This window comes from Corvus cornix, chromosome 21 (assembly GCF_000738735.6).
Source record: "Corvus cornix cornix isolate S_Up_H32 chromosome 21, ASM73873v5, whole genome shotgun sequence".
Taxonomy (NCBI): domain Eukaryota; kingdom Metazoa; phylum Chordata; class Aves; order Passeriformes; family Corvidae; genus Corvus; species Corvus cornix.
The window spans coordinates 2,526,100-2,553,071 of record NC_046350.1 but is presented as its reverse complement, the minus strand read 5'-3'; the positions used below and the strand labels follow the sequence as shown (position 1 = coordinate 2,553,071).

Here is a 26,972-nt window from a genome sequence, read left to right as displayed (position 1 = left end):
GTTTGATGTGTGTAGCATTTCAAGTGAAGGTGCAGAAACCTTTTGGAATCTCAAAACACTGAGGCAGGACAGGAGGCAGATAAAGGTCTTGCCTGCACAAGAACCCTGTACAGAGTCGCTGCAGGGGAAGGGGGTTTGGGTCGCAGAACTGTGTAGAGGTGGGAAGGAAATGACAGAGGGCCTGTCCTCTCCTGCACTGCTTCTCCTGGAGAGGACAGAAGGGATGTACAAACCCAGAAACCTCAGGTTAATTTTTTACTCCTGCCTTTTCCCAGTCTTCAGCAATTCAACCATCACTATGTATATCCAGCTTCTTGCCAGAAACATCTGCTCTGTACTGCCCGAGGAGCTCTGCTCCGCTTTTTGTGGAATTCTGACTGAAGCCATTTCTTTGTTCTGTCTCCCACAGTTGTAAAAGAGAATAGCAATTTAAACATGCTACAGGAGGTTTTATGCAAGCCTAAAAAATACTCTTATGGACAAGAGTATTGTGCTGTTATTTCTTCAGTTGGGTTTACTGTCATGAAATTTTCACAGCAGCTGCCGTCACACAGGCTCTGGATGGACAGCGTCTATCACACTGGATGTAACGACTTAAAACCTGATACAGACTGAAAGGTCTAGTTAGTAACTAAACTAACTGTTTAAAAAAGTGACTAACTGTTGCTTAGGCTTTGAGGGAAACACTGAGTTTTTGGGAGTGGGCTTTATACTGGTCTTTTACTCTTCAAAGGTGTACATATATGTCAGTGCTACCTGGATTTTCATGAAATGAAATTACAGGATGCCAAGGGAGAAAGGAAGGGGATGTTAGTTTCAGTTTTCTCTTGTTAGAAGGAGAAGATTTTTACTAGAAATGAGAACTCAGGTTGTATGAAGTAAATTTTTTTCCTCAGTGAATAGTGTTCCTTTAAAAAGTCCTGAGTTCTCAGACCACCTATTTAATATTTCTGCATGTCCTAATATTTGCCTAATAATTAGTGATTAAGGTGTAATAGTTCTATTTAATTCCTGTGTTAAGAGCATTTATTGGGTAAATAAGGTTAATGACAAAGTAAGATATTTGAGTGTCAGGATCTTGTGTTCTTGTTTGTCAAAACTGCCTTTTAGATGGGTATTTGAGTATTTGGTGAGGATGAGTACAGTCCCATCTATTAAAATTTCTGGCAAATTAAGAAGTAATGTAGTCGTAGATATTCTTATTTTCATATACCTTTTGGAAGATGGAGCTGTTGTGCAAGAATGCTCTGAATCAAACTTTGTCAAGTTTGTCTCTCCAGCCTTTTTGTCAGCTGGTTTCTGAGCAGGTGTGGTAGCTGGTGTGTTATTACACTGGGGTCTGTTGTGACAGGAAGTGGAGGAGAATTTTATTGACATGACTTGAGGACAGCAGAGAACTGTAGATCAGGCAGGAGCTGCAAAATCCATTTAAATTTGGGTTCCACTAATTCAGCTACTCCCAGAGCTGCTTTCTCTGAAAGATCAGCAAACTCTGTTTTCTATGAAAATGGCAGCATAACAGGCTGCATGGTGTGTATTCAATATTTCCTCCTTGTTTAAAAGAGCATCCTTTTCCTGCAAGGACAGACCAGGTAGAAGTCAGTTTACAAAATCAAAGTGACACAAGTGTAGCATTAGCAGAACAAAATTAGGTGGTCAGGAGAGATGCCCACTCTTAGTAGCTGGTTCTAGTATATGCCTCTCTCTCTGTAGCTAAAAAAAAGAATATAAAATTAGAAATAACTTAATGTGCTTCATGAGTTCAGTTTGCAAACACAGACACAAGTAACAAGAGTGTGTCTCAGGGTCACATCCAGTTGTGTCACTTTGAACAGCATTCATTCACATTCATTTGGCTCCAAATAATATAGTTTGATTCATGTTCATCCCAAGTGCAAAATTTTGGGATATATAAAATACTTTTGTTATTTCCATATGAAGTTGATGTCACCAAAGTGACACTGCAGTCAAGCAGATCCCCTTTCATTATTACCCCAGCATTTGACCAGCATTCTTACTGGATATGCAGTGTGTGTTAATTAGCATTAACTTTTAAAAATATTTGTAAGAAATATTGTCTCCCACCAGAAATGCAAAAATTGTTGCTTAGAAAGCCAGTAATCAAATATTTGATTACTTTTATGTAGGACAAGTAGTCTCTTATTAGGATTATATGCTCATACTTCTACAAAGATGCAGATTTAATCTATTTTATGATGAAAGATTAAACCCACAAATCCCATTTAATAGTGAATCTCTAGCAATAAGTAGCTATGCCATTTTATGGCTAATATCCAACGTGAGAGTTAATAGCAAGGGCACAGTTGTACCTGTTCCACAGTGAAGATGAACTTGAATGTTGCCTGCAAGGCAAGAATCAAACACTCGGTGGGGAACATGGCTAAACATTCTTGGAATGGATAAATTGTTTTGCAGTGATTTTGCTAATTATTGGTTAATTTATTTGCTTAGTTTCAGAATAGATCTCTTCAGACTAAAATGTCCATGTAAAATGTTTTATTGCAAATTCCTGATGGTCAGTTCCTTTACATTACAATATTTTTTGTTACAAATAATATGTGCATAATAGAATTGGTTTGAAATGGCATTTCTGAAATACATTTATTTGCTGGTTCTTATTATAAAATGTAACTCCACATTAGTATAGCTTTTGAGTTACACAGTTCATTCATATTTTTGGGATCTGGAAATCTTGAGGGGCTTTTTTTGTTGTACTGGTTGGTATGAGTGTATCTTCTGTGTATCCTGTCCCCCTGAATGTGCTGACACAGTTTCAGTAGTTTATCCATTGGATATTACACAAATAGGGCAGAAGGTGAAGCACTGAGGTGCTCTGTAAACTCTGAGTGACATGGTGGAAATCAAGGTGGCTGAATAAAAACCTGTTACCCAACTTGTGAAAGCATGAGTCAGATGGGACTTGAAAGAGGATTTGCTGCACTGGGACTATTCTGCAGTCAGTATTGTGCATACTGTCCAGTTTATGCAGAGTTCAGGAGGCAGCAGTGGTAGAACCCAGAGGTTCTGTCAGTTATCCAGGGATCTGTGATGTCAGCAGTTTAGTGGTAAGTTTATGTACAATACGTTCTGCTCACAGCAGTGGCAGTGATTTGGAGCCATATTTGGTGGTTTAACTAATACTCAGAAGTAGAAACAAAATACAAGTTCTAGAGATTAATTCAACATGCCCAAACCCCCAAAACCTTCTGCACAAAACCAGACAAACCCAGCACTTTAGTATGAAATATTAATGCTGTGACCTTAGCGTGAAAATACGGAAAAACAAGTTACCACATTTGCTGTTATATTAGAAATGTAGCAGTAGCAATAGATGAATAATTTGTTATGAGCAGTTGATTTTAATAAATTTATTGGTATGTTAGCCTTTTGGTTTTGGAGATTGAAGGGTTTCCTCAAGGGGTGGGCACAGGGCTATCTGTTTCTATGTCTTGTAAACATGTTCCTTTTATTCTTCAGGCAAATACAGTAATACAAACTCTATTGAATGGATTTAAATTGACATAGGGTTTCCAGAGCAAGACAAAAAATGTATGTGTTGTCTGGATTCAGTCCAAAGCATCTTTACTTCTGAACTGGCTTAGGCCAGAGAGACAGGATGTTCCACCAAGCAAAAACCATGTGATTAAAGAACATGAACAAACACAGAGTATATTATTAACAAAACACCAGACTGCACTTCACGTTGGGTTTTCTGGCTGGTGACCCATGGAGTTGACTCAAAAAGTTAACAGAGAGACAAAGGTCCAGTCTGTTCTAACATAACTAATAATCACAAAAGATCCTCTGAAGCCTTCTCTCCTGTATGGTGGTCTTAAAGAGCTGTTCACACTGGTCCTGACAGTGGTATAAATACATCCCAGTGAGACTCTGTGCTCAGGAACATGTCCTGAGAGAATGTTACAGCATCTGCTGCAGAGGGGTTTTATCTTGATTCACCATTCTGTATGTGTCTAGAAATTAGGCTCCCTGTTGCCTGCAGGCTCATCATGCTGTCAACAGTATCTTCATTTCTCCCTTGTGTTCTGACTCACACGCCTGTCAGTGCCATCCTGTCTGTCCTACTTTGTGGCCTCTTCCATTTTCAGGATGTGGCTGAATCCTCCACATCCTGATCAGCAGCTGTCTAGGCCACCATCTGTGTGGGCAGACTTTGAGTCACTCTGTTTTGTGGTGAGGATGCATGTAATTGAGGCATGAGGTGAAGGGTGTATGGTGTTTGAAGACTTGTGGAGCACTTGAATAGCAGCTGACAAAAAATTTTGATCATAAGGAGGTAGATAAAATGGAGTAGTCTTGGCTGGTCATGTCTACCCTTACAGAAGATAATTGAAACAAAATTAACATTTTTTGCAGTTGTTGATAGTGTTGGGAGGTTCTGCTGCTGGGCATTTGCATGACTTTGACCCCAAAAAACCTGGAGAGATCCATGAATCTTCACTGTGTAAGTATTTTACTGGCTGTACTTTCCAAATAAAAGGAACCTGTTTATAAAGACATAGAAACAGATATCCCTGTGCCCCCCCTCCCCAAGAGGGAGCCCTTCACTCTCCAAAAGTTTCTTCAGGAAATTCAATCAGTGTTGGAGTGGCTGTCTCCCGTCCTGTCCACATCCATGCCTTTTCCTGGGAGGCTGCACTTCTCCTGTCCTCTGCTAGCAAAGGGCTGAGGTGCCAGTGAGCCTGTGAACGTGTGTGGATCCCGGTGGTCTTTTATAACATTCTGCTCTCTGGACAGTGTGCAGATCTTGGGAAAGGGCATATCAGGGCCATTTTCATTCACTTTTCACAGAAGGTTACTCTATTATAAATGAACTTATGTATTTGGGGTCTTCCTTCTCAGGGTTACACAAATATTATAATTTTTTTCCATTGGTATTTAACACTTTTAGCCAAATGGAGAGCTGTAGCTGCAGTTTAATTCCTGTTTAGTGTTCCAGTCTCATCATATTAAACATGCATTCTAGCCAGGAGGGAAAGGAGCTGTGGAAGCAGTGGGTGTTAGATCCCTGACAGGCAAGGCGCTGCTGTTGAAGATGACAGCTTTTCCTGTACTGCCCAGAGCATCACTCAGGAACTGTCTCCTCCCTCGCAGAGAAGCCAGCTGCCTTCCCACCCCATCCCCACTGTTAGTCAGCAGATGCACTCCGCTCTTCCGGATCCAAAGCAGAAGATATTGTTAACGCACTTCCTCGCTCTGCTTTGTTAAGTAATTCTTCGTTGTTAATGCTGAAAGGGAGATTTTCCCGAGGCGCTCTGGGCAGGAGATTTGCTTTGAAAGCAAGGAGAGGGCTGTGGAGCAGCACGTCCCAGGGCTCGGGGGGATGGCCCGGGGTGCCCACCGGGAGCGAGGAGTGCGAGCCTGAGTCACAAAGCTGCAGAACCGGGAGGGCCGGGCTGGCAGTGCTGCTCCTGCCTGAGTCACCCTGAGCCGGCAGCAGGGCAGCAGTGGCCGCTGCAGTCTGGAGTGAAAGCTCACAGGCAGCACACGGCTCCAAAGGCGGCTGTCTGCCTTTCGCCGGCCTCTGGTGACAGGAACAGTGCGGCCAGCAGCACCAGGCCAGTCCCCTGCACTCGGCACTGCTGAGGCCGCACCTCGAGTGCTGTGTCCAGTTCTGCACCCCCAGTTCATGGCAGATGTTGAGGGGCTGGAGTGTGTCCAGAGAAGGGCAACAAGGCTGGTGAGGGGTCTGGAACACAAGTGCTGTGAGGAGCAGCTGAGGGAGCTGGGGCTGTTGAGCCTGGAAGAAGAGAGGCTCAGGGGAGCCCTCATCACTCTGTACAACTCCCTGACAGGAGGGGACAGCCAGCTGGGGGTCGGGCTCTGCTCCCAGGACACAGCGACAGGACAAGACACAGCCTTAAGCTGTACCAGGGGAGGTTTAGGCTGGACATTAGGAAGAAATTCTTCACAAAGGGTGACTGGGCATTGGAATGGGCTGCCCAGGGAGGTGGTGGAGTCCCTGTCCCTGGAGGTGTTTGATGAGAGCCTGGATGTGACTCTCAGTGCCATGGTCCGGTTGACAAGGTGGTGTTGGGTCGCAGGCTGGGCTCGATGACCTCAAAGGTCCTTTCCAACCTAATGGATTCTGTGATTGTCTCTCTGAGAAACATTATTCAGTTGCAGGTAATTGGTAGTGCTCTGGTTTCCTGTGCCTTCCTGCCTATTCATTTGTGTTGGGTCTGCACAACTGCATTATAAATGTGGAAATGTGCTTGAAACCTGATGAGCTTCCAACACAGAATAAAACCTAGAGTGCTTTTAGATCTCAAACACCAGAACGGTAGGGCTTTCTGTGAAGCTCTGGTTCAGGTTTGCATGTAATAGTGAAATTAAAACTTGGCACTTCTTTCAGGCTCATTTAGAAAAATTGTCCCTAGGTAATGTAACAATTAAAGGACCAAATTATCCTTCAGTGCTTGCATTCTTCAAAAAAAGGCAAATATTTTAGAATCCTGTAGCAGTCAAGAGGTACCAGTGAAGTCAGCTGGCCTAGAAGTTATTTCATGTGTCCTTGGTATGAAAATGCATTGAAGTTTCACAACAAAAAGGCAAACATAACTTACTGTGACCTGTTTTCTAGCCTTGGGACAAGATTAAATTTGAACTGGTGACAGGTATCAGAGTATTTGCTTAAGCAAACAGAGTAAAAGTTACCTTAAGTCTTTTGGAATGTTCAGTCACCCATTTCTGCATGATTTGCATGATAAAATCTCAAAGAATGGAATAGAAACACTTTTCATATGTAAAGTAACAATCATCAAGTTCTTCCAGAATGTTCTATCTTCATACTGAAATGTTCTTTTCCGTAAGTTAGGTGGAGTAAAAAGGCAAATTTATAATCTTAAAGGCAGTTTTCTGATGGTATCCCAAACAGATTAAGCTACAATTGCATTTCCTTAATCCAAACATTTTGAAAGTAAAATTCCTTTTACTTGGAGTTCTGTCACTGTTGATGTCCCAAGATTTTGTTTACTAGCAGAGAAGTTCTAGTCAGAAGCCATAAGTAACTTTTTTTTTTTTGGTCTCTTGTCTCTCCTTGCAAAGCCTCTCAATTTCTTAATGACACTTAAACTTATTCCTGTTTTTTAATATAGTTTTCCAAGATGCAGATTTAGAGTTATTTTAGTTATTTCTTGGCTATTGTCTCCAAATACTTGAGAGAGGTCTTAGTCCTGGATTGTCCTGTTTGTACTTCTAAAGATTAGTTTTTCTCTCTGACCTATGAAACTTCCTTATTTTTCAATGACTTGCAGAAAATAAGCATTGGCAATGAGATCTTCAGACATCTCGTAGGGCTCCAGGATGCTGATTCAATAATACCTCACTTTCAGTATTATTTAAATATCACTGACTTTGTTTTAAGCTATGATATATGATATGATATATGATACGACATGCACCATCTTGCATTCCAGAAAAGAAATAATTATGAGAGATACCTACCTTTTCTGTATTACTGTTGACAGATTTTACCCTGTGAATGTCATAATGGACAATCTGATTATTACAGGTGTTTTCATAGATTGATGCATTTGTTTTTATACTAATGTACACTTCTGATTGTCTTTGTCTGCTGAAAGGTAGGGGGTTGTTTTGGTTTGAGTTTCTTTTCCAGTTCCTCATTGCCTCTTACTTCTGTTATCTGTTTCCCAAGCTGCTTACGCATAGTTGCTGCTATTTTTAGCTTCTTTCTCGCTTTCATTAATCTTGAATTTCCAAGATTGTCATTATGACATTTGGGACAAATGTTTTCTAATTAAATTCTTTTGAACTGCCCTGATTTATGGGATCTGTCTAAGAAAAGACATATTCTAGATATAATTTGTCATTGCTAGAGATGCACCTTTTCCTGACACAGATATAGTCAGCAGCTCAAGGTTTGGCTACAAACCTACCTAGTTTCTTGTTTTTCAGGTCAAAGTAACATCCAGTCAGGCTTTGCATGGCATGAGGCAGAAACAGGATTTTCTAGCATGGTGAGTACTTGTAGAATCAACAGGCTGATGATTTCTAATGACCAAGAATTCAGGAGACTCTGCATCCTAAATACAAGCAAAAGGGGGTCAGTAATCTGCCAAGTAAATTCTGTTTCACCCCTACATGTTTTAGAGGTGGCTTCAGGGAGGAATTTAGAAAAGGCTCATTGTGGAATGACTTAATGTGAGCTCTCATGAGGATGGAAAGGAGCACTACCAGGGGGAAGTTCACAAATGGAGGTTGAAGGAGCTGTTTAAAATTATAATATGGGTAGGGATTTAATGATGGTGTTCATGAGAAGACCTTAAGTAGGAATCATGTAGCAGAGGATGTTTTTCCCTTTAGTACTCACTGATTTCAATTGTAAACTCTTTTCTCTTTCATTACTTTGTTAGATGTAGACTTTTCCAGCCTCTTTTGCCTTTTTTTTTCTTCCAGAGAACCTAGAGCAGAAGTGTCTCTTTTACCAGATTTTAGTTTGCTGCTTTTCCAGGCCATTTGCATTGAATGGTTCCAGGAATAGCTAGAAAAGATCTTGCAAGGTCACAGAGTTCCTCTGTGTTATCTCCTTGGCCCAAGGCAGGATCTAATAACATTAACATGCTCTCAAGCATCCTGGCAGACTATCTTAAAAGTCTCAGGTGATACAGACTCTCCTATATCCCTAAGCAATTTGAAATTATTTTTAATAGAAATTTTTGCCCACTAATTTATAAATGAGAAATAATATAAATAAATAATCTAACATGATTTAATAAATTGTACAGGAGCACTCAGGTTTTGACATGAGCAGCAGAGACACAGGTTTATGAACTTAACTGCTGTATTTATGAAAGAAGGCACAATTAAGTTATGTGTAGGCTGCTGCAATAATGGCTATGGGCCGTTCATTCATGTTCATCAGAACCGAAGCCCTCTGAGGTGTGGTCTGCTGATGCACAAGGATTACATCCACAGGCCTTCAGTCAGTCCTGGTCTGCCCCAGGATGGTCAAGAAGTGCCACTTCAGTGGTATCCTTTCCACTTGCTTCTTGGGTAAAGAAAAACAAGAATATCATTTTCAGTGATGCAGCAGATGTTTCAAAGTCCTCCTCAAGGAGAAGATTACCCTGCTACCTAAATTAGGCTTATTATGGAATTTCAGAATGCAAAAAGAAGTGTCCAAGCTAGGTTTGGGTTGGCTAAGAAAGTTTTGGATTTAAAACATGTTGGCGAGGCCTGTGATACTGGCTTTTGACCAGAGTTTTATGGTCTTTTATTTGTCTGGTGCCTGTTCTGTCTCTAAAACACGAGGAGCAAGGAGCAGAGCAGGAGAGAAAACACAATTGGATGATGCACTTGGTTTGCTGTAGAGGAATCATTTACGTTTGCATTGCTTACTTGCCTCCTGTCTGGTTTACCATGACCTGCAAGGGAACATTCCTCTTCCACAGCCAAGGCATTCAGGCAGAGTTAATTGAGCAATTAAATTATCAGGTGATGGAAATAAAAAATCTCATCCGCATAGAAGGGTTTAGCAATCTGGCTCCTTTCAGTTTCTGACTTACTATTATGTAATGTGTGTGTTGCTACTCAGGTGCACTCTGTGCAAAACAAAGAGGAAAGCAGCTGTTCTGACTTATGCTTTAGAGGACATGACATCCGTGACTTTTGTCAACTGACCTCAGAAGAAGGTGACAGTTGGGGTTTCTGAGGAGACTCTGGGATTGTGGACAGTCCATTTAATAGAACCTCCCTTCCCAACTCCTGCTTTCTATGGAGTCTCCTATCAGGAGTTTGTAGCAGTGGCTGAGATAACAAACATGTAATAAACCCTTTCTTTCCAGTTGGGTGTGTTCCACATGTAAGTATCCATGAAGGGGTGAGCAAAGTTAGACAGTGTCCAAGTGCTGATGAGTTTATAGAGAGTTGCAAAGGGAAGGAAATTCCATTTTGGAGAAGAGTAACAAAGACAATGATTGTCTTGGTGAAGATCCAGTTGGTGTGACAAGTAGAGGCAATCTAAGGTGCATCAGTTTTCTGAGAATACTGATGTGATGTTTGGCTATGCCAGCTGTCCAGCTTGGCAATTCTGGGAGTGATACATGTAATAAAAGCACATCAGAATTCTAGATCCCCCTTCCTGCACAGAGCTACCAGTACACAGATTGTTCTTTTAGCTACAAAATTGACACTGGTAAAAACTGCAGCTGTCCACAGCATCTTCATGCTTCTGCCCTCTTGAAATTCTCAAGAGAAATTAATTCTGAGGAGAGATCCAGGCTCAGTGTTGTCCAGTATGCTTTAAAGCTGAGGGAGAGACTAGCCCTGGTCATCTCTTCTGTTGAGGAAAATGGATGCACAAGGTTCCCAGGACAAATATGAGTTTTTCAGAGCTAGAAAAGATCAATTGATGCAATAAGCTACGGAGGGAAGCAGTAGACATGCACGGGTCTGTGGAATCATGTGTTAGTCAAACAGGAAAAGAGAACACATATGGAAGATGACTGTGCTGTCTGAGAGTTCAGCAGGCTCTGCTAGTCCTACACCCAAAGAGATGATAATTTTACTGATGGACTGAGTAACTGTGTACCTGCAAAAATCACTTATTCCTCATGGGAGAGGGGAAGAAAAAGGTAAGGAAGTCAAACTAACAGCAAGCCTTTTTTTATTATACCAGGCAGGAGATTAATTATATTACTTTGAGGTTGGACCTCTAATTTTGTATATAAAGGTCATGACTCTTGTTGGAGAGATCAATTAATATATTAGAGTATCAGACTCAATGCAGAAATACCATACAAAAAGTGTCCAGGGCACCTTTGCTGCTGTTTATTTGCTGTAGCAGATAGTTAATCTGTTTGCTACCTGTTCTATTTCTCTTGCTCAAGAGCATTAGCAAATGTTTATCTGACGGAATGTTCTGTTCCTCTCTTATTTTTTTTTTAACCTCCTCTGTCCTAAGAGAATGAAGGAAAATCCCAGAGCAACTCCAGGTTGGAAACATCATGTTGCAAGTTGGACTCTAGTCAGAGTAATTTTGTTACTGCTGATGGGGAAAGAATAGAAAACAATGGGCTGCCGAACAGGGAAATGGCCTTTAACTAAAAAGGTGAGAAATCAGAAGAGAGGAGATGATTACAGCACTTTGACTCACCTGAAAACGCTCAACAAATTGCATGGCAACGTGAAAAGGTTATTTACACCAGTAGAAGTAAAAGGCAGACTTGTGAGCAGCAGCAACCACTGTCCACTGTTGGAAACAGCACTGCTACCTGATCTACTGTGGCTGCCCTCCTGCTGTTTTAGTGGGAGGCTGGGCTTGAAGGATCTCACTCAAAAATATCCAAAGCCCCCAGTGCTAGTCCCAGAGGCATTGCTTTCCAGTAGACCAATTAATTAATTAATTTTCTTCTAATGCTGTTCATTCAATGTGCACCGAAAGTGTGGCACATGATACAAATCCCTATCATTCTTCTGTGTACGTATGATGCCAAGGAAGTGGTGGCTACCAGTGCTGGTTAACACTTGAAAATGACAGAAATCCTGGTTGCTACTGGCAGAAGGGGAGTGGGAAATGATAGGCTGGTAAATGACAGGCTAGCAAATGACTTGTCAGAAACAAGCATTCATATGATACATGGTGAGTACTGGAATGCCACTGTCAGAGGTGGACATTTAGGAGGGAAACAAAAAAATGATAAGATGTTAAACCCCCTCATCCCTTTTACTATGTTCCAGGAAAAGGTAAATTTTACTCGTGACCCAGCAAATGTTCTCAAATTTAGTTCCCACAGGACAATTTGCTGAGCCATATGCACTTGTCCAGTCAGGATGCCCCTTCTTGTTTCTGTGGTTTGTATTCTGGTGCGTTTGAGGGCTGCTTTGGTGTTTTAGGCAGGCATAGGCCCTGAAAGAGACTGACAAGCTTTGAGACCAGCGTGGGGATGTCCTTTTTCTGTTACTTCATCTCTGTCTTTTCTCTGCTTTCAGTGGATGCAAGAGGCAAGGAAGGATGTCTGGCTTTGGAGCAATCCAGGAATATTATGGTACCTGTCTGTATCTGTTCACACTGAGTGGCTGTCATGCATCCCAACATCTCTGCCTCCCTAAGGTATCTGATTGTTTGGGATGGAATGTAGATATCTACATGTAGACATCCAGCTAGTCTCTACCTTGTTATTAGGTATTTTCAGGCAGAAAGAGGATGACAGCCCCTGCCTCTCCTGTCTGACAGGCACTCTGTATGGATGGAAGAGGCTAAATTAAAACCAGCAGAAGTGGACTTTCTGGTTTTTCTTGATAACTGGTGTAAAGGAGAGAAGGGAGCAGTCTGTGCACTGCAATTAACATCAGGTGCTATTGCAACTCATCCTGTAATGCGATATAGATACAATCTCAGCAGAAAATTGAATGCTGCGCTGAGTCAGAAACAGAGCAGTGCTGGGTTTTGAAGAAAGTAATTAGCCCCAGGGACCCAGTGGTTTCTCATTTCCCCTGTGGCAAACACAGGGAAGTGGGGCAGTATTTCCCATAGGCTTCCAAAGTCAATTTAGACAAGGTACAGAGCCAATTTATAAATCAAAGTTTTAATGAATACTTAGCAAGAGGCAGGCACACCTTCGGTCTTCCTGCAGTGTCCACCAAGTACCACTCTGTGCCATTCTGCTTTATTTTGTGAGCTCTGGGTGCCCCATCTTTGTCTGGGCACTGAGCCAGCCCAAGCGCCTGCTAGAGAACACAGCCCAGTGTAGCAGTGCTTTGACAGTGTGTGACAGACCTGCCAGGGTCCCCATTCACCACCCTTGCCCATGGCCAGGTGCTGTGACCTGTGCTCATCTCACCACCTCTTCCTGTCAGCCCTTGGCACAGAAGTGGCCCAACCCTTCCTTGTGCTGCCCTGCACTTGGCCTTCACAAAAGCAATGATCTGAGGTTTTGCAGAGCTCACTGATCATGAATTCTGCTTTCCTTCTCCAGCAGAAGATCAGAAGTATACAGAAATAAGATTCTTGGTAGCCATGAAAATTTTAATTTTACTAAAGACAGGATGTATTTGGCTGAAATGCTGCAGCTTACAATTAATACAAGAAGCAAAGAATTGAGCTGTTCAGGTAACACAGCAGGGATGAGAGCAGTCTTAATTTATGCTCTGTCTTTAAATGAGAATTAAGTTTAGAGCCCAAATATAAACAGCCTGTGCCTGCTCGAGGTGACTGCAAGTTCCACCATCCAGGATTCTTGCTTCTGCTTTCCTGACACAGCCCTTGTCACCTTTCAGCAGTTTGTCACATCCAGAATAAAATCTGCAAGGCCTCTGGGGCATAATCACATCCTTGTCTCTTGTGAAATGCATAGTCAGTTTGAGACACTGCAGTGAAATGAAATGCTGTATTTCAGTGAGTTTGCCACACTGGTTTGTGTGTTCCTGCACCTCTTTCCCCGAAGCTGTACCCAGCAGCAACAGCCAGTACCTTACGTGATTCCTATCTTACATGCCAGCAATTAACACTTTTGTTCAACATCTGTCCAGAAGTGCATGGCCAACGTAGCCTACTCTATGTGTTGCCTCAGAGGAGAGTTTTTACCCAGCCTGCTTTGATTCAGTTGATGGAAAACCAAAATATGATAAAGATCATAATCTGCAATATAATTATTTCCCTAGTTTTGTATCTTAAAATATTGGTTGCAGGAGTTTTCTTAGGAAGGAAATGCAAATCTCGTCACTTGTATTCTTAAAACTGTCGTGGCCTTCTGATCCCAAGCACATTCTCAATCTTCTGGATTCTCTAAGTGCCCTCTAGTGACTAATTCTCTGAACTGTGTTGGGTTTTCCTTGCCGGTGGGAGACCAGCCATTGAAGGGGTGGTTGGTGAGGGCAGGAGCTGGATAAACGTCCTGCTATTATTCTGAGGGCAGCACTAGGTTGTTCTGCAGAAGCAAACAGAAGTGTTTGTTGAGCAGTCTGCAGAGAGCTCCGGGCAGCAAAAGAGTGAATGTGTATGTACTGCTGTTGTGGAAATGTATGAGCTGAAACGTGAGTCAAATCAAATACAAACCACTGGAAGAAAGACTATTTGGCTGTCCCTGTGCAACACTTGAATGGTTTAGGTGAAGTGTGGCATTAATGAAATTTTCCTGAATATTAAAGACTCATGTTCATATCTTCTGTAGTAATTCACTATGCTGAATTTATTTTCTCAATGAATTGAGAACTCAATTTTAATGAAAATAGGTCAGTGCTGTTAGCATTGCTTTTCATTCTGCAGCAAAATGCTGGTTCTTATTTCTGGTGGTGCTTTAGGTATGGGGTTTTTGGTTGTGTTTTTCCTTTTCCTAAGTAAAAACTCAAGTGCCTTTTTAAATGCCTAATTGAATCCATTAATATAGCCAGTGTAGGAGTTCGGTTCAGGAACTGATTTATCTGGGCTATTGAACTCATATGACAATGTGCTGAGGGCCAGATATGGAGGTGGTGTTCGGACTGGCACATACAAGATTTCTTTATGTTCTTACATTGTATTAACTGCCCACCAACTTCTTTACGCCTACTCAGTTGGCAGGTAAGGGATGCTGGGGCGGTGTAATTTACGTGGTAAGCTCATCTTACCATAGAAGCATTAAGAACATATAATTGAAATGCACCTCACCTTGTTTGAACTTGCTTCTTTTTTTCTGTCCTACTCTGTATTTACATTGTGTTCAATACTATAGGCCATAGACCTTATTGGCATGACTGGGCATTTACAGAAATATAAATTTTCTTCTTTAACTGGTAGTGTAAGTGTTGTGGAAAGCAGAGTTTCATTTGGATTTAACAATGGAGCAAAAGCTCTCATATGCCTGGAACAGATGTACAGGGAGAGTTCAAGGGAAGAAGGCAAGCTGGGATTGGCTCTAGAAATGATCTGGAAAAGTGGACTGCAAAAGGAGCAGTTGGGATTTAGAGGATGTGTCAGCCTGTATGGTGAACACCTGTATTCATCTGTGTAACTCCAGTGGTAACCAGCAACAGGACACGAGGTCATGAAATGAAGCTGAGCCAGGGGAAGTTCAGGTTGCACATTAGGAGAAGGTTCTTCACTGAGAGGATGATCGGTCACCAGAACAGGCTCCCCAGGAAAGTCAGCATGGCACCAAGCCTGTCAGAGTTCAAGGAATGTCTTGTTATATGGTTTAGTTTTAGGAGGACCTGTGATGAGCAGGGAGCTGGACTTGATCATCATTATAGGTCAGTTCCAGCTTGAGATATTCCATGATTCTAACTCTAGCAATTTTTGTCATTAGCTGAACTAATTTTAAGTAATTGTAAGACTGTTATGAACTTGCCATTGAAGAAATGTCTTGGTCCCCGATTTGCAAACTTACAGGTGGTCGAGGGTTGATCTGTTTTAAATTATTATAGTGCAAAAGAGGGAAGATGATCAATAATGTGACTTTTTGTTAACTGCACTGGACAGAATGAGGAATTTACTGCATAAAAGAAAGAGTTGCATCAAGCTTTCTGAGGGATTATAGGAAAATTTGGAGTAATTCCAACCTTGCTTGGAAAAAGACTGTTTAAAAGAGGTGGGCCTGATGCTTGCTAGCAAGTGCACAGGGCTTTACTCCTAGATTCTTAAGTAATCATGCTGCTGTCTAGTTCTCAAGAAAAATACTGGGGAACAAAATAAAATAGTTCAGTATGAAGGGACCTCCAACTATCATCTAGTTCAACTGTCTGACTGATTCAAGGCTGACCTTCCTTCCCTCTCCCCTTGCCAAAGTACTGTGAAAAATCAGTGGGCTGGTTTTGTGTGCATGGAAATATCTGGAGTCATGTCTGTGTACAAGTGGAGAAAATGCAGGTGCTGACACCTTGTTCTCTAGACATGAGCTGAGATGTTTGGATCTCCACTGTAAGAGTTCCTGACTGTAGCTTACTCAAAGTATGATTTTGCTAAAATACAGTGACTGCCTAAGTGGAATAGGAAGATGCTACAGACCAGGACACTCTGGTCTCAGATACAGTAACAAAGAAGCTGTTTTAAAAAGTCATGTAAGATGAGTGATTGTTTTTCCCCTAAACCCTTCTGAAAACTCACCCAAAATTTCATGGGCAATTTATTTTATGTCAGACAGAAGTCTTGAATCCATGGCACTAAATCCTACACAGCTTGAAGAACTTAAGATAGTCACTGTGTTTGTGTACACATAAATATATATTTATCTAAAACACTTTGAAAGCACAAGGTGGTGAAAAAGCAAATGTGCTGTTTAATATCACTGGCAATGGGTTTGCCAAATCAGCTGTGGTGCTAAGGCTTAGTACAGCATACATGACTCAGTCAAATACTCTTTCAGTGAGGCTAACCACTGGAAACAAATGGGTAAGAGATCTCAACTTTTTCATGAATTCTGAGTGCTTTCTTGTTGTGGCTCAGGAATGCTATTCTCCAATTTAGTAGTCCTGCTAAAACCATGCTGACGCTTGTTCCTCCTCCAATGGAAAGCATAAAAGGCAAAGATCACAGGCTGAGATAAGAACAGTTTAGTGGAAACAGCAATGAGATAAAAGGAACAGTAACAGCAACAATATTAATAACAAAAGGTATAAGACAAAGGCTTTTCCCCATCCCTGGCAATGGCGTGAGGGGGTATTGAATAACATTAAGGCCCTGGCCAAAACTAGGACATTTCTTTAATCAAACCTTTCTGCTTAATAATTAGCTAATAAGGAGTGGCCTTCCAACCCCACCACCACCCCCTGCCCTCGACCCTGCAAACTTGAACCTCATTCTCCCAAACCAGGCAAAGGCTGCTTTGTTTTTCCTTTTGAAAGACTTTAGTGCATGGGCAATAATTAACTTGTCATTTCAATGCACAGTAGGAAAAGAAGGGTATTTAGTGTTTTCTGTGTTATTGCCAGGTTGGGGTGGGCAGAAAGGACAGATTAAGCTGGATCACGTATTCCTCCCAAGGAGCAAGAAATACTCAGTGTTTCATTTTGAGCACAGGGAAGCTTTAGTCTTTTCTGTGCTATGGAAATGAAAGCTGTCCGGTATATGACAGCATCACTAACCTGGAAATTGTGCAATTTGACTGGAGCTAGGCTTGGGAATTACTCTTCTGTTACCTATGCTGCTCTGGATTTTCCTCACTTACTGCTCTGCTTGTCACCCCACCTCCTTTCCCATGGAGCTCAAGAGGGGAAAAATGGAAGTCCTCCACACTAAGTAGCTCCCCCCCCCACTTTAAATGAAGTGAATTCTGATAAATTAGAAAAAAAAAAGTTACTTAATTTGAGAGCCTTTTCCACTTCTCCTTGTGTCTTCAGAAGGGAATACAGTTTCTGATGTTTCCTTACAATATTAGCGAGGCAGCCCTTTTGTGTCAAGGTGTCTGAGCTGTACTGCTATGACAAGCCTGCGTGGTTTGCTCTGAGGAGCTCTCTGCAGCTGTGCCCACGGTCTCCCACAGAAACACAGCAGTGCAGAATGTACACATTCCTGGTCCTCCTGAAGGAAGAGGGGTTGGTGTGATCTCTTCCAGCATAGCCTTTCCCTCATGACTCTGCTTGTACAGGAGCAGGCTGCCTGCTGTTCTGTAGGAAGTGGGGGAGAGCTTGCAGAGTATGTGCACAGGTCCATCTGCAGACACAAGAACTTGGTAACTCATCAGGCCTCTCTTTGCTTGGGTCACTGAGTGTAGATTAATCTTTGCTCCAGCATCCAAGTGGCCTTTGGGTGTTCTGAAGCAGCAGCCCCCAAGCACCAAACAACGTCCATGGCGAGTCTGTTTGCTATAGACTTTGTATCTCTCCCCCTCAAAACATCAAGTCATGTTTGGAAAAGAAGCTGCCAGTTCCAGATGGATCATGGAATGACACTGTGGATCCACTGAACTGAACTGGAAAATGTTTCAAATTAATTTTAAGATAAAAGGAGAAAAAGGAACACCCAGCATCACAGAACAGAAACCCCGCTCTTCAAGAGGGATAACAACATACTCTCTGTTGGTGTCTTGCACAGAATTTCACTCAACTGGAGCTAATGTCTGCTTCGGAGGAAAGGATTATGGGGATAGTAAGAGAGGTTTCCAAGAAACAGAGGAATGGTCTGATCTGAGCAAAGCAAATAATGAGGCCTGCTGGCAAATGAAACAGTGAGCCTAACATCAAGCTGTAAATGAGCAAAGATGAATATGCTGTCAGAAGCTGCTTTGTGGAAAGACTTAACAAAAGTGTTCAGTGAATGCAAACCATCTTGCACCCAGAGAAATTAGGAGGGAACAGCACAGATTCATAGCAATAGGTATTCACCACCAAAACCTGCTCTTTTGAACACTGTTGGGTTAAACTAGTACGAAGTAAATGAGTAACTTTACATTTCAACAGCAATTTATGTGCAAGCTCACAGAGAAGAGGAGATTTGTGGTTTCTGTTTTGTCTAAAGCCCAAAGGATGCTAATAAATGAATGCACAGCAGGAATTGCTTTTGTTCTCTCCTTTGTTGTTACCCTGGGAAGGACTAGAGTCACTTGTCCCACTGTCCCCAAGTGGGCAAACTGTGCTAAATGGTGTAAGAGGCAATCCGTGTAAGTTTTGAGCAGACAATTTTATTTAATTGACTGTGGAATAAACATGAGCTTAATGTCTCAAATATGTTTATGAGGAAAAATCATTGTATAAAATGACCATGACTGCCTGCCAGCATTAATGATATAACCCACTCTCCATGCCCAGGTGGAACAAAAGGAATGGGACTTGTAAGTATTGTTTTCATCTTCCCAGTGTTTGCAGAGCTCTCTAGCGCATGGGTAGTGGTTGGACTGAGGCTGGTGGGAGCAGGGGTTGTTGTGCTGTGTTCTCAGTTGTGGTAACTGCAGGAGTGGCTGAGCCTGGGTCTTTATCAAAGCAGGCAGTTAACAATTGTGGGTGTGTGACAGGCTTAGTCCCAGCCCACGTAGCTGTCCCTGAGCACCAGAAGCTGGGTGAGAAGTAGCTGGTGTTCCTACAACTACTTCTGATGGCAATGGCTCCTCCCAGCACTGCTGTCTCTTGCTCCACCTGTCTGTTCTGGCAGCAGACCTGCCTGCTCATGTTCTCTTACCAGCTGTGCCACCTGACTGGACCTGCTTCTGTTCCTGTCCTTCATCCTTAGGGTTTCAAATCTCCTTCTTCTTCTTTTTTTTTTGCCTTTGCTGCTCAGAGCATGAAGGATCTTTCCAGTGGCTGTGACACTGGAGGCACGTAAATGAAAGGGATGCTGTCAACCTGTGGTTTTGAATGAGAATGTGATTGTTTTCTTCCAGAGCAACAGCAATGATTTTAATCGGTTCATTGTGAATGTGGCTTCTAAAACCAGTTTGTTCTCTCAATAGGCAGCAAGTGGAGAAGTGACTGTTGTGGATATTATGCATGAGACCCAGGTGCAGACACACAGCATCCCGCTGTGGCCACAGCCATATGGATCAGCACTGAGAAATGGCATGTGGCAACGCTGAGTTGATGGAGACCCAGGAGCTCCATATCCGGGCAGGCAAAAGGAAAAGCTGAGCACAGACAGGTGAGGGATATCCCAGTACCAAAATAGCTTCAAATCTGCCAGGAGGACTGAGGATAGAATATAGGTCAAAATGGGGACCCTGCAGTAGCCTCAACAGAAGCCTGCAATGGTGTCTGGCATGGAACATGTGTTGTTTGGGGCAAATAGGTGTATTTTTGAGATTATTCCATTACTCAAATATGACTTCTATGACATTGGATTGACTCTCATCTCTGTTCAGTTTATCTTGCATGAGCATTTTCACATGGGAGAAGGAGATGAAAAGGTATCAAATTGCTGAAAACAGCAGTGCAAAAATGCCAGTGCATGCCAAGTTTCTTGCTCAGTTTTACCTAATCTGGCAGAATCAGGCATATACCTTAGGGTCAGCCTGGGAACAAGGTGCTTACAGAGAGCCCTGTCTTACAAAACAGCAAAGGGAAGAGTTTTGCTGGGACTGCCGACATGCTTTTTGGGAGTGGTTTTTGAAGAACAACATTTGAGGATAGGTGAGGAACCCAGTCCCGCTTTTCATTTAGAGAAGTACAAACCCCCTTCTACCCTGCGAATGTTGTGGTGTGAGTGAATAACTGTTAGTGTTGTAAACAGGTAATTAAACTGCTGTTTAATTACATAAACACTGATGAAGAATACTTGACCAATATAATGGCCAAACTGATGTCAAAAAATTGAACAATACAGATCAGGTGGCAGGAAATCTGTGGTGATAAGAGTGCGCAGTGATCTCTCATGCCTGTCCTTGTGTGCTGCAAGATTTTCCCAGTTTGTCACAATTTCTTGTCGGGCTTTATGTGAGCTTGTCCCCTAGCTGAACCCTACTTGCCTCAGACAGTGCTCTTTGGCGTCTTTTCCAAATGTGATTGCACCCTCTACCACATGAATTACAGCTGGTTTTCTACAGACAAATGACACAATTCCTTTTATTCCTACTGTGGCTGGGTGAGTTATGTGCCATCTTCCTGCTACAATAAATTCTACGAGACCTAAATACTAATATATACTAGGGATTCTTGCAGTGTTATGGTAACCTCTGAAGATAAAATTAAGAATGTTTAATGATTAAGGCTCTGAATTTGAAGTTTAAAAACAATAGAGCAGACTCTACTACATAATTGTAGTAGTACATCTTTGTTTGCAAACCATGAGGAAATTTGAAACACAAGTCCAAAATATGGCACTATAAAATAAAATTGCCTAATTTCTTTAGCCTAGGAAGGGGAAGACTGTTAAATAGAAAAGTGCAGCATGTTCTGTGGCATCTGCTCTACAGGCCTATCAAAAAATATCTCTCCACCCGCTAAAAATCTTAATATCACGATCCGCCTCACCAGTGCCAATTTGGGAATGAGGGCCCGGAAGCTGCATCTGTCCGGGGCGGGAGTCGCTGCAGCGAGCGCTGCTGCGCCGAGGCCGTGGGGCGGTGGGTACTGACGTGAAGAGGGGGCGACTTCTCCGACCCGGCTCCTGCCGACCCCCGCCGCAGCCTCGGGACTCTCGGCGGGAGGCGGAGCAGGTGCGCGGGCAGCGGCGGCCGGGACCCTCCCGCGGCCCGGGCGGGGGCGGCCGCTGCCTCTGCCGGCGGCGAATGGCGGGGCGGGGGCGGGGCGCGCCAGCGGGGCCGGGCTGGCGTCACGGCCGGCGCAGTGCGGGCCGGGCCGGGCCGGGCCGGGGCAGGTGAGGCGGCGGGGGCGGGGCGGGAGCGGCGGCCGGGAGTGCGGGGGTCTCTGCGCGCTGGCGGCGCGGGGCGGACGCGAGGCCGACGCGAGGGCCGGGGCCGTGAGGGGCCGGCGGCCCCGCCCCGGGGCGGTGGCGCGGCGCTCCCGGCGCGGCTCCTGCCCGGCCGGCACAAAGGATGGGCAGGCGGCGGCCGGTTCAGCACCGGGGTCAGGCCGGCCTTCCCCCGCGGCGCCGATGACTGTGGGGTTTTTGGAGCCCTCGGTACCCGACGCAGAAAAAATTGGAACCAGATTCTGCCAGAAAAGTAAAGACTTATTTTCGGCGTAGCGGTGCCCAGGAGGAGCGGTGAGGGCAGGCGACCCTGCGTGCCAAGCACATTGCCGATGCACACACGTTAGTGCGGATAGCAGCCAGCAGAACCAGCATCGCCTTCAGACTGTGATGTGCAGTTGTTGGTATAATAAACGTCACGTGCCAAAAATTCAAAATAACTGTTGACACCGAGGGCTAACAGCCCCACTAAAGGAGAGGTTTCCTGCCTTGCCGCTGTTGTGATCACCAGGTAGATTTACCCGAGGGTAGATTTGAGATGTCTTCCGGTGAACATCCAGTAAGTTGAGAAAAATGGGGGATGAAGAATATAGGCTTAGTTCATAGTTCTACACTGATTTTCTGCTGGAGCAGTGACATGCTGTCAATAATAGCCTTTCATTCCAAGTAATTGCAGATCACCACGTGTATTTTTGAGCCATGCATAGGGGTTCTTTACTTCTGTCACCAAAACGTTGCGACTTATGACTTGGAATGCAATCTCTTTGCAATACACAGTAAAGAGCAGGAAGATAAAGGAGGATCTAGTATAATAGGTGAATATAAGGAGATAACACCCTGTGTACAAATGGCAAAGTGCAATAGTAGTGAAGGGGGCTGCTAGCTCCTCTTCATTGTCATGGTTCTGTGAAAGGGTTGTTAGAGCAACTGTCGTGAATCTGATTTGGTTTTCTTTATGTCTTCTTTCAGGTATCTCCTCATTTTTAACAAATTCTCATTGTGAGGAAATTACTTTGTCCTGGAGGCTGATAAAGGTGCTCTGCAAAGTAAGTACTCTGCTTGTGAGAGACATGGGTCTGAAGTTATTTTCAGTAATTTGCAGAAACAGTGTCAAGGGGAACTCTGGTGCAGACATCTTCATGAAGTCTCCATATGCTTCTCTTTCTGCTGGTCCCTGCATGGGACTTTGTGGCTAATGAGCTGTCCCAGCAAGATGCAGCTTGCTGTTGGTGCTGTGTGAGGTGAGGGTTGTCAAGATGTGCAGCTGGGGTTATGAATTGCCTGTTCTTCTCTCTTGCATTATATACATCTTGGTCTGAGGAGAAGCAGTCTCGAGGAAACCCTTGATACAATGTTAGCAATATTTCAATAGATGTCTTATCACTCTCATCCTTCCTTATCCTCCTCAGGCCCCAAATGCACTCAAGTTACTCCAGCTGCAGTCTTCTGTGAGGTGCTTGGCAGACAGTTTTGTATTGTGCAGTGTCTCTGGATCCTTCCATGGAGCTGGGGATTGGTCTGTGTAGGCATCATCCACCATGCTTAACAGTGCTTGAGTCACCGTGATGGTAAACATGGGCTTATGGAGTTCTACTTTTGGTAATAGTTGAAGATGCACAATAAATTGTGGCTTTGTGTAGACTAAGGGCTGCGGGAAGAAAGACCAGTGTGTGAAATGTGCTGGAGAAAGAAGCAGAAAACATGAGATTTAGGGGAGTTCTGTACAGCCAAAGAATAGAAGAGCTGGGAGTTTTTTCCCAGGGGAACTGTAACCAAAAAAAGTAAGAAACTTATTTTACTCACTAGTGTGCAGTTGTGAGGGTTTTCTGAAGAGGGGTGGGGTGATGCGGAGCCATTCTAGTGCAGCAGCAGCTTTGGTCTGTGGGCAAGGAGGCATAAAGAAAAGGTCAGACTTCACTCATGAGCTGTTTCCATTTCTGGCAAAAAGAGTCAAGAAATCACACGTGGTTCGTTTATGCAGCAGATCTGTTGGCATCTATCTGATGTGCTATTTTGGAAACCATTTGGCTGTTTTACCCACCACACTGTGTATGCTTTGGCTACAGAAGTGATCCTGATGAGATCCAAGGAGCCTATTCAGCACTTGAGTACCATTTAGCAATGAAAGAGGAGTAGCAGTTCTGAGGGTGGCTTGTGGGGTATGTATCATCTTCTCATGATTCAGTTCCTAAGGATCAGACCCTGTCCTTGCAGTGGAGATATCTCTGCTGAATTCAGGAATGGAAATAGGAATAAAACTGAACTCGGTCATTGAGAAAAAGGTTTTCCTTAAGCCTTGGCCTCAGCACAGGCGGCAGGAGTGATAGGATCAGTAGCAAAAGGATTTTTTACCAAAGTGATTCCTTGTTGCAGCAGGGGTCTGGAATCTGCTGCCAAGCCATGGCTTTGCATCACTGTAAACGCAGACTGAGATTGGGATTTATTTTTTCAGCTTGAGTGAGTTTAACTTTAAGTGAATTCTACATGAATGTAAACCCTTTGCTGACCCATTGTCAACTTCTGGGAAGCGTGACATATGACTGTTAATTGTTTTAAGTATTTCAATCTTCATCCCATGTGGTGGTAGGCAATACCTCAGTAACCTAGACAGTATCTCTGGTGTCTCATTTGTGCAAAGATGCAGAGATGTGCCCATGAAACACAAATGCCTTCCATCGAGAGATGGAAAGAAGAAGTTGTAATTAACACAAAGGCCACACTTCATATGTGAAATGTTGAGAAATGACTTGAACTTAGGTAAAAGAAATAAAGCAAAGTTTTTCTTAATCGACCGTTTTGTTCTGAGCTATTTGTCTTCCAGACCCCTACCCATGATGATTCCACCATCTGCACCAAGCCCTGTCAGTGATGCTGCACTCTTGTCAGGTGTGGCTTCTCAGGAAGTCTGGAGATCACCAGTTCCAGGCTATTCTGGACTGGCCACACGGCACATAAGTCACCGGGCCAACAACTTCAAGAGACACCCAAAAAGGAGGAAATACATCCGCCCTTCACCACCACCACCACCGAATACTCCATGTCCTATTGACCTGGTTGACTTCGGGGATCTCCAGCCTCAGAGGTCTTTCTTGGAACTCCTGTTCAATGGGTGCATTCTCTTTGGGCTTGAATTCAGCTATGCCATGGAAACAGCCTATGTTACCCCTGTGCTGCTCCAGATGGGGCTTCCAGACCAACTGTATGGAATGGTGTGGTTCATCAGCCCTATATTAGGTAACTTTTCTTCCCTCTTATTTTTCCCACTACAAAAGGTGGTTTTTTTATTTTTTGTTAGCAGTACCTTAGCTGTTGTTGAGTATATTCTCACGAGGTTAAGAAGTACTAACCATAATTTTAGACAAACAAATAGGAGGATAATTCTTGCTGTGCCCCACCTGAAATAAGACCAATGTGCTCCAGAGATCTGTTTTTTTAACAGCTTCTCAACCTCTTAAAACTTGTGTGAGGGTAAGCTTTGGTTTCTCTATTCCTGTATTTAAAAACAAGCATAAGAGGATTGGTATATCCATTTATGTCCCTATTTAAAAAAGCATACAGAGACAGTTTTCAAGGTGTGTGAAAAAAACCAGAGTGGGATTGCTTTCTCCTGTTTAACTTTCTGAAACAAATGAGGTGTTCCAATGATGAAAGACCATTGACCACTGGTGATAGGGGCATTGGATTACTTGCCTTAGCACAGAGGCAGGGCTGGGAGTGTATCCATCACTATGGATACCACTTGGAAAATTTTGTTCTGCCTGTTCTTGCACTCACAACATGTGCTTCAGAAGAAGAGATGGGCCCCTCCTAGCAGGCTGGCACAGATTAATACAGGCACTTTCCTACTTGTATATTTGCTTCCTGCTGTTTTCCAAGCTAATCCTGCAGGGGACCTCACATCTAATATGGGATAAATGAAATAGCTTTTGAGGAGCAGAGTGCTTAAGAACGTGTAACTTGTACTCTGACTCTTCACCTGGTGTCAAACTCTCTGTTACTGATGCAGAGTGAAGTGCCCTGCAGTGAGCAGCAGCACATTATGTTATTCAGTCCTTGTGCTGTGTGTGCCCCTGGGTGACCAGTCCTGTCCTGCATTTAATTGCCTTTTAAGGCATGCCTGTTTTAACTCCTCTGTGAGACAGGCTTGTTCATTGGTGATTCCTTTTTTCTAGGGTTTTTGCTACAGCCTTTGCTGGGAGCCTGGAGTGACAGGTGCACATCAAGATTTGGGAGGAGAAGACCTTTCATTCTGGTCTTAGCAGTAGGTGTGTCTTTTAGAAACGATGGGCATAACACTTCAAAACGTTGTGCATCTCTCTTCTGTGACATCCCTTGTGGCACTAAGCTGAACAAAATGCTCCTGAGGTGTTGGGTATTGTGGGTCTGAAGAAGGTGGTGAGTGACATTGAGCTGATGCTTTGGCAGCTGGAGATCCACATATAAAAGCCTCTCAGAGAATGAAAGGATGATGTTTTGAGGGTCAAGAACGTGGATGTTTTTGGCCAAAGCAAACTCTAGACATTTGTTAAGCTCAAATAGTGGAAAAGGATTATGTATATCCTGTAAGCCACACTACTTTCCCAGGCTGCATTGATCTGAACAAGAGCAATAGTGCTTGCTGGTAGAATAATGATTTTGGAACCTGGAGCTCTGCAGGCTTCTTTTGCTTACAAATAGTGACCGATTTTGTTTTGGTTTTGTTCCCAGGAGCATTGCTTGGGCTCTCACTTATGCTGAACGGCAAAGATATAGGGAGTGCCTGGTCTGACACTGAGAATAACCACAAATGGGGGATCATCCTTACAGTCTGTGGGGTTGTCCTCATGGACTTCAGTGCAGATTCAGCAGACAATCCCAGTCATGCCTACATGATGGATGTGTGCAGCCCAGTGGATCAAGACAGGGGCCTCAACATCCACGCTTTGTTAGCAGGTATGTTTTCTTGGTGCTTCCTGGGTGATGTGAGCCTTAAGCAAACAAGCCCTGCTGTGAGAAAGCAGGATGTAAATCACTGGTCTTTTCCTGAATAAACATAATGACCAAATACTGAGAGGTATCACTAATTAACCATGAAAAAAAAAATCTATGTATTGCAAAAGGTTTTTGTAACTACCACAACTCAAACAAGGTACAGTCCTGGGTTGTTCATCTGAAGATCCGTCACATATTTTGTAAGACCTATGGAAAGAAAATTATCCCTTGAGGGAGGAGGTTTGGCTTCCTGCAGGTGTGGAATATGCGTTTTGTATTTGCTCTGTTGGAGGCGAAAGTGCATACTGGGTGCTGTGATCCCTCACTGCTGTCATCTTCAATTGCTGTGCTGTCCTGTCTAGGACAATATTCCACACTCTTGAATGTGTTTGAGAGTAAGAAAGGAGAGTGTTTTAAGACTTTGACCATGTGAATGGAGAGAGAGAGGTGCTCTCAAAACTTCCCTGTTCATCGGTAGTAACACAGTGACAGTTTTGTGCACTGTCAACACAGTGCTGAGTAATGAGCTTGCTACGCTTCTGAAGTGATTGGATCTGTCTTGGATGCAGTTAGATCTGCATTCCTCATATGAGGAAAATGGATTTTCACTTTCAGGAAAACAGTCTTAGCTGAATGATTGCAGAGCCTTGTCACAAGGCTGGTGGACACTTCTGTTTACGGACTGAAATAGATAAAGGTAAGGTATTTTGTTCTTGGCAAAGAAAAATTA

The 26,972-nt window shown here is 43.3% G+C and overlaps 1 protein-coding gene across 15 annotated transcripts in view; it reads left to right on the top strand.

The window, feature by feature from the left end:
* Nucleotides 1-4,412: 4,412 nt before the first annotated feature.
* Nucleotides 4,413-26,972, top strand: part of SLC45A1 (solute carrier family 45 member 1) — a 33,483-nt gene continuing 10,923 nt past the window's right edge. For 2 of the 15 annotated variants that reach the window (XR_005603517.1, XM_039563862.1), the window contains exons 1-7: nucleotides 4,565-8,018; nucleotides 10,964-11,110; nucleotides 11,992-12,112; nucleotides 19,359-19,543; nucleotides 22,241-24,505; nucleotides 25,444-25,536; nucleotides 25,979-26,203. Coding sequence is in view for 14 of the 15 variants with exons in the window: in XM_039563862.1 (XP_039419796.1) it covers nucleotides 24,004-24,505; nucleotides 25,444-25,536; nucleotides 25,979-26,203 (820 nt within the window). In the remaining variant the exon portion in view is untranslated. Of the gene's footprint in view, nucleotides 4,484-4,563; nucleotides 8,019-10,963; nucleotides 11,111-11,991; nucleotides 12,113-19,358; nucleotides 19,544-20,970; nucleotides 21,057-21,169; nucleotides 21,218-21,530; nucleotides 21,831-22,240; nucleotides 24,506-25,443; nucleotides 25,537-25,978; nucleotides 26,204-26,972 lie in introns of those variants that run through there. The other 13 variants (XM_039563863.1, XM_039563874.1, XM_039563873.1 and 10 more) reach the window with 13 other exon arrangements.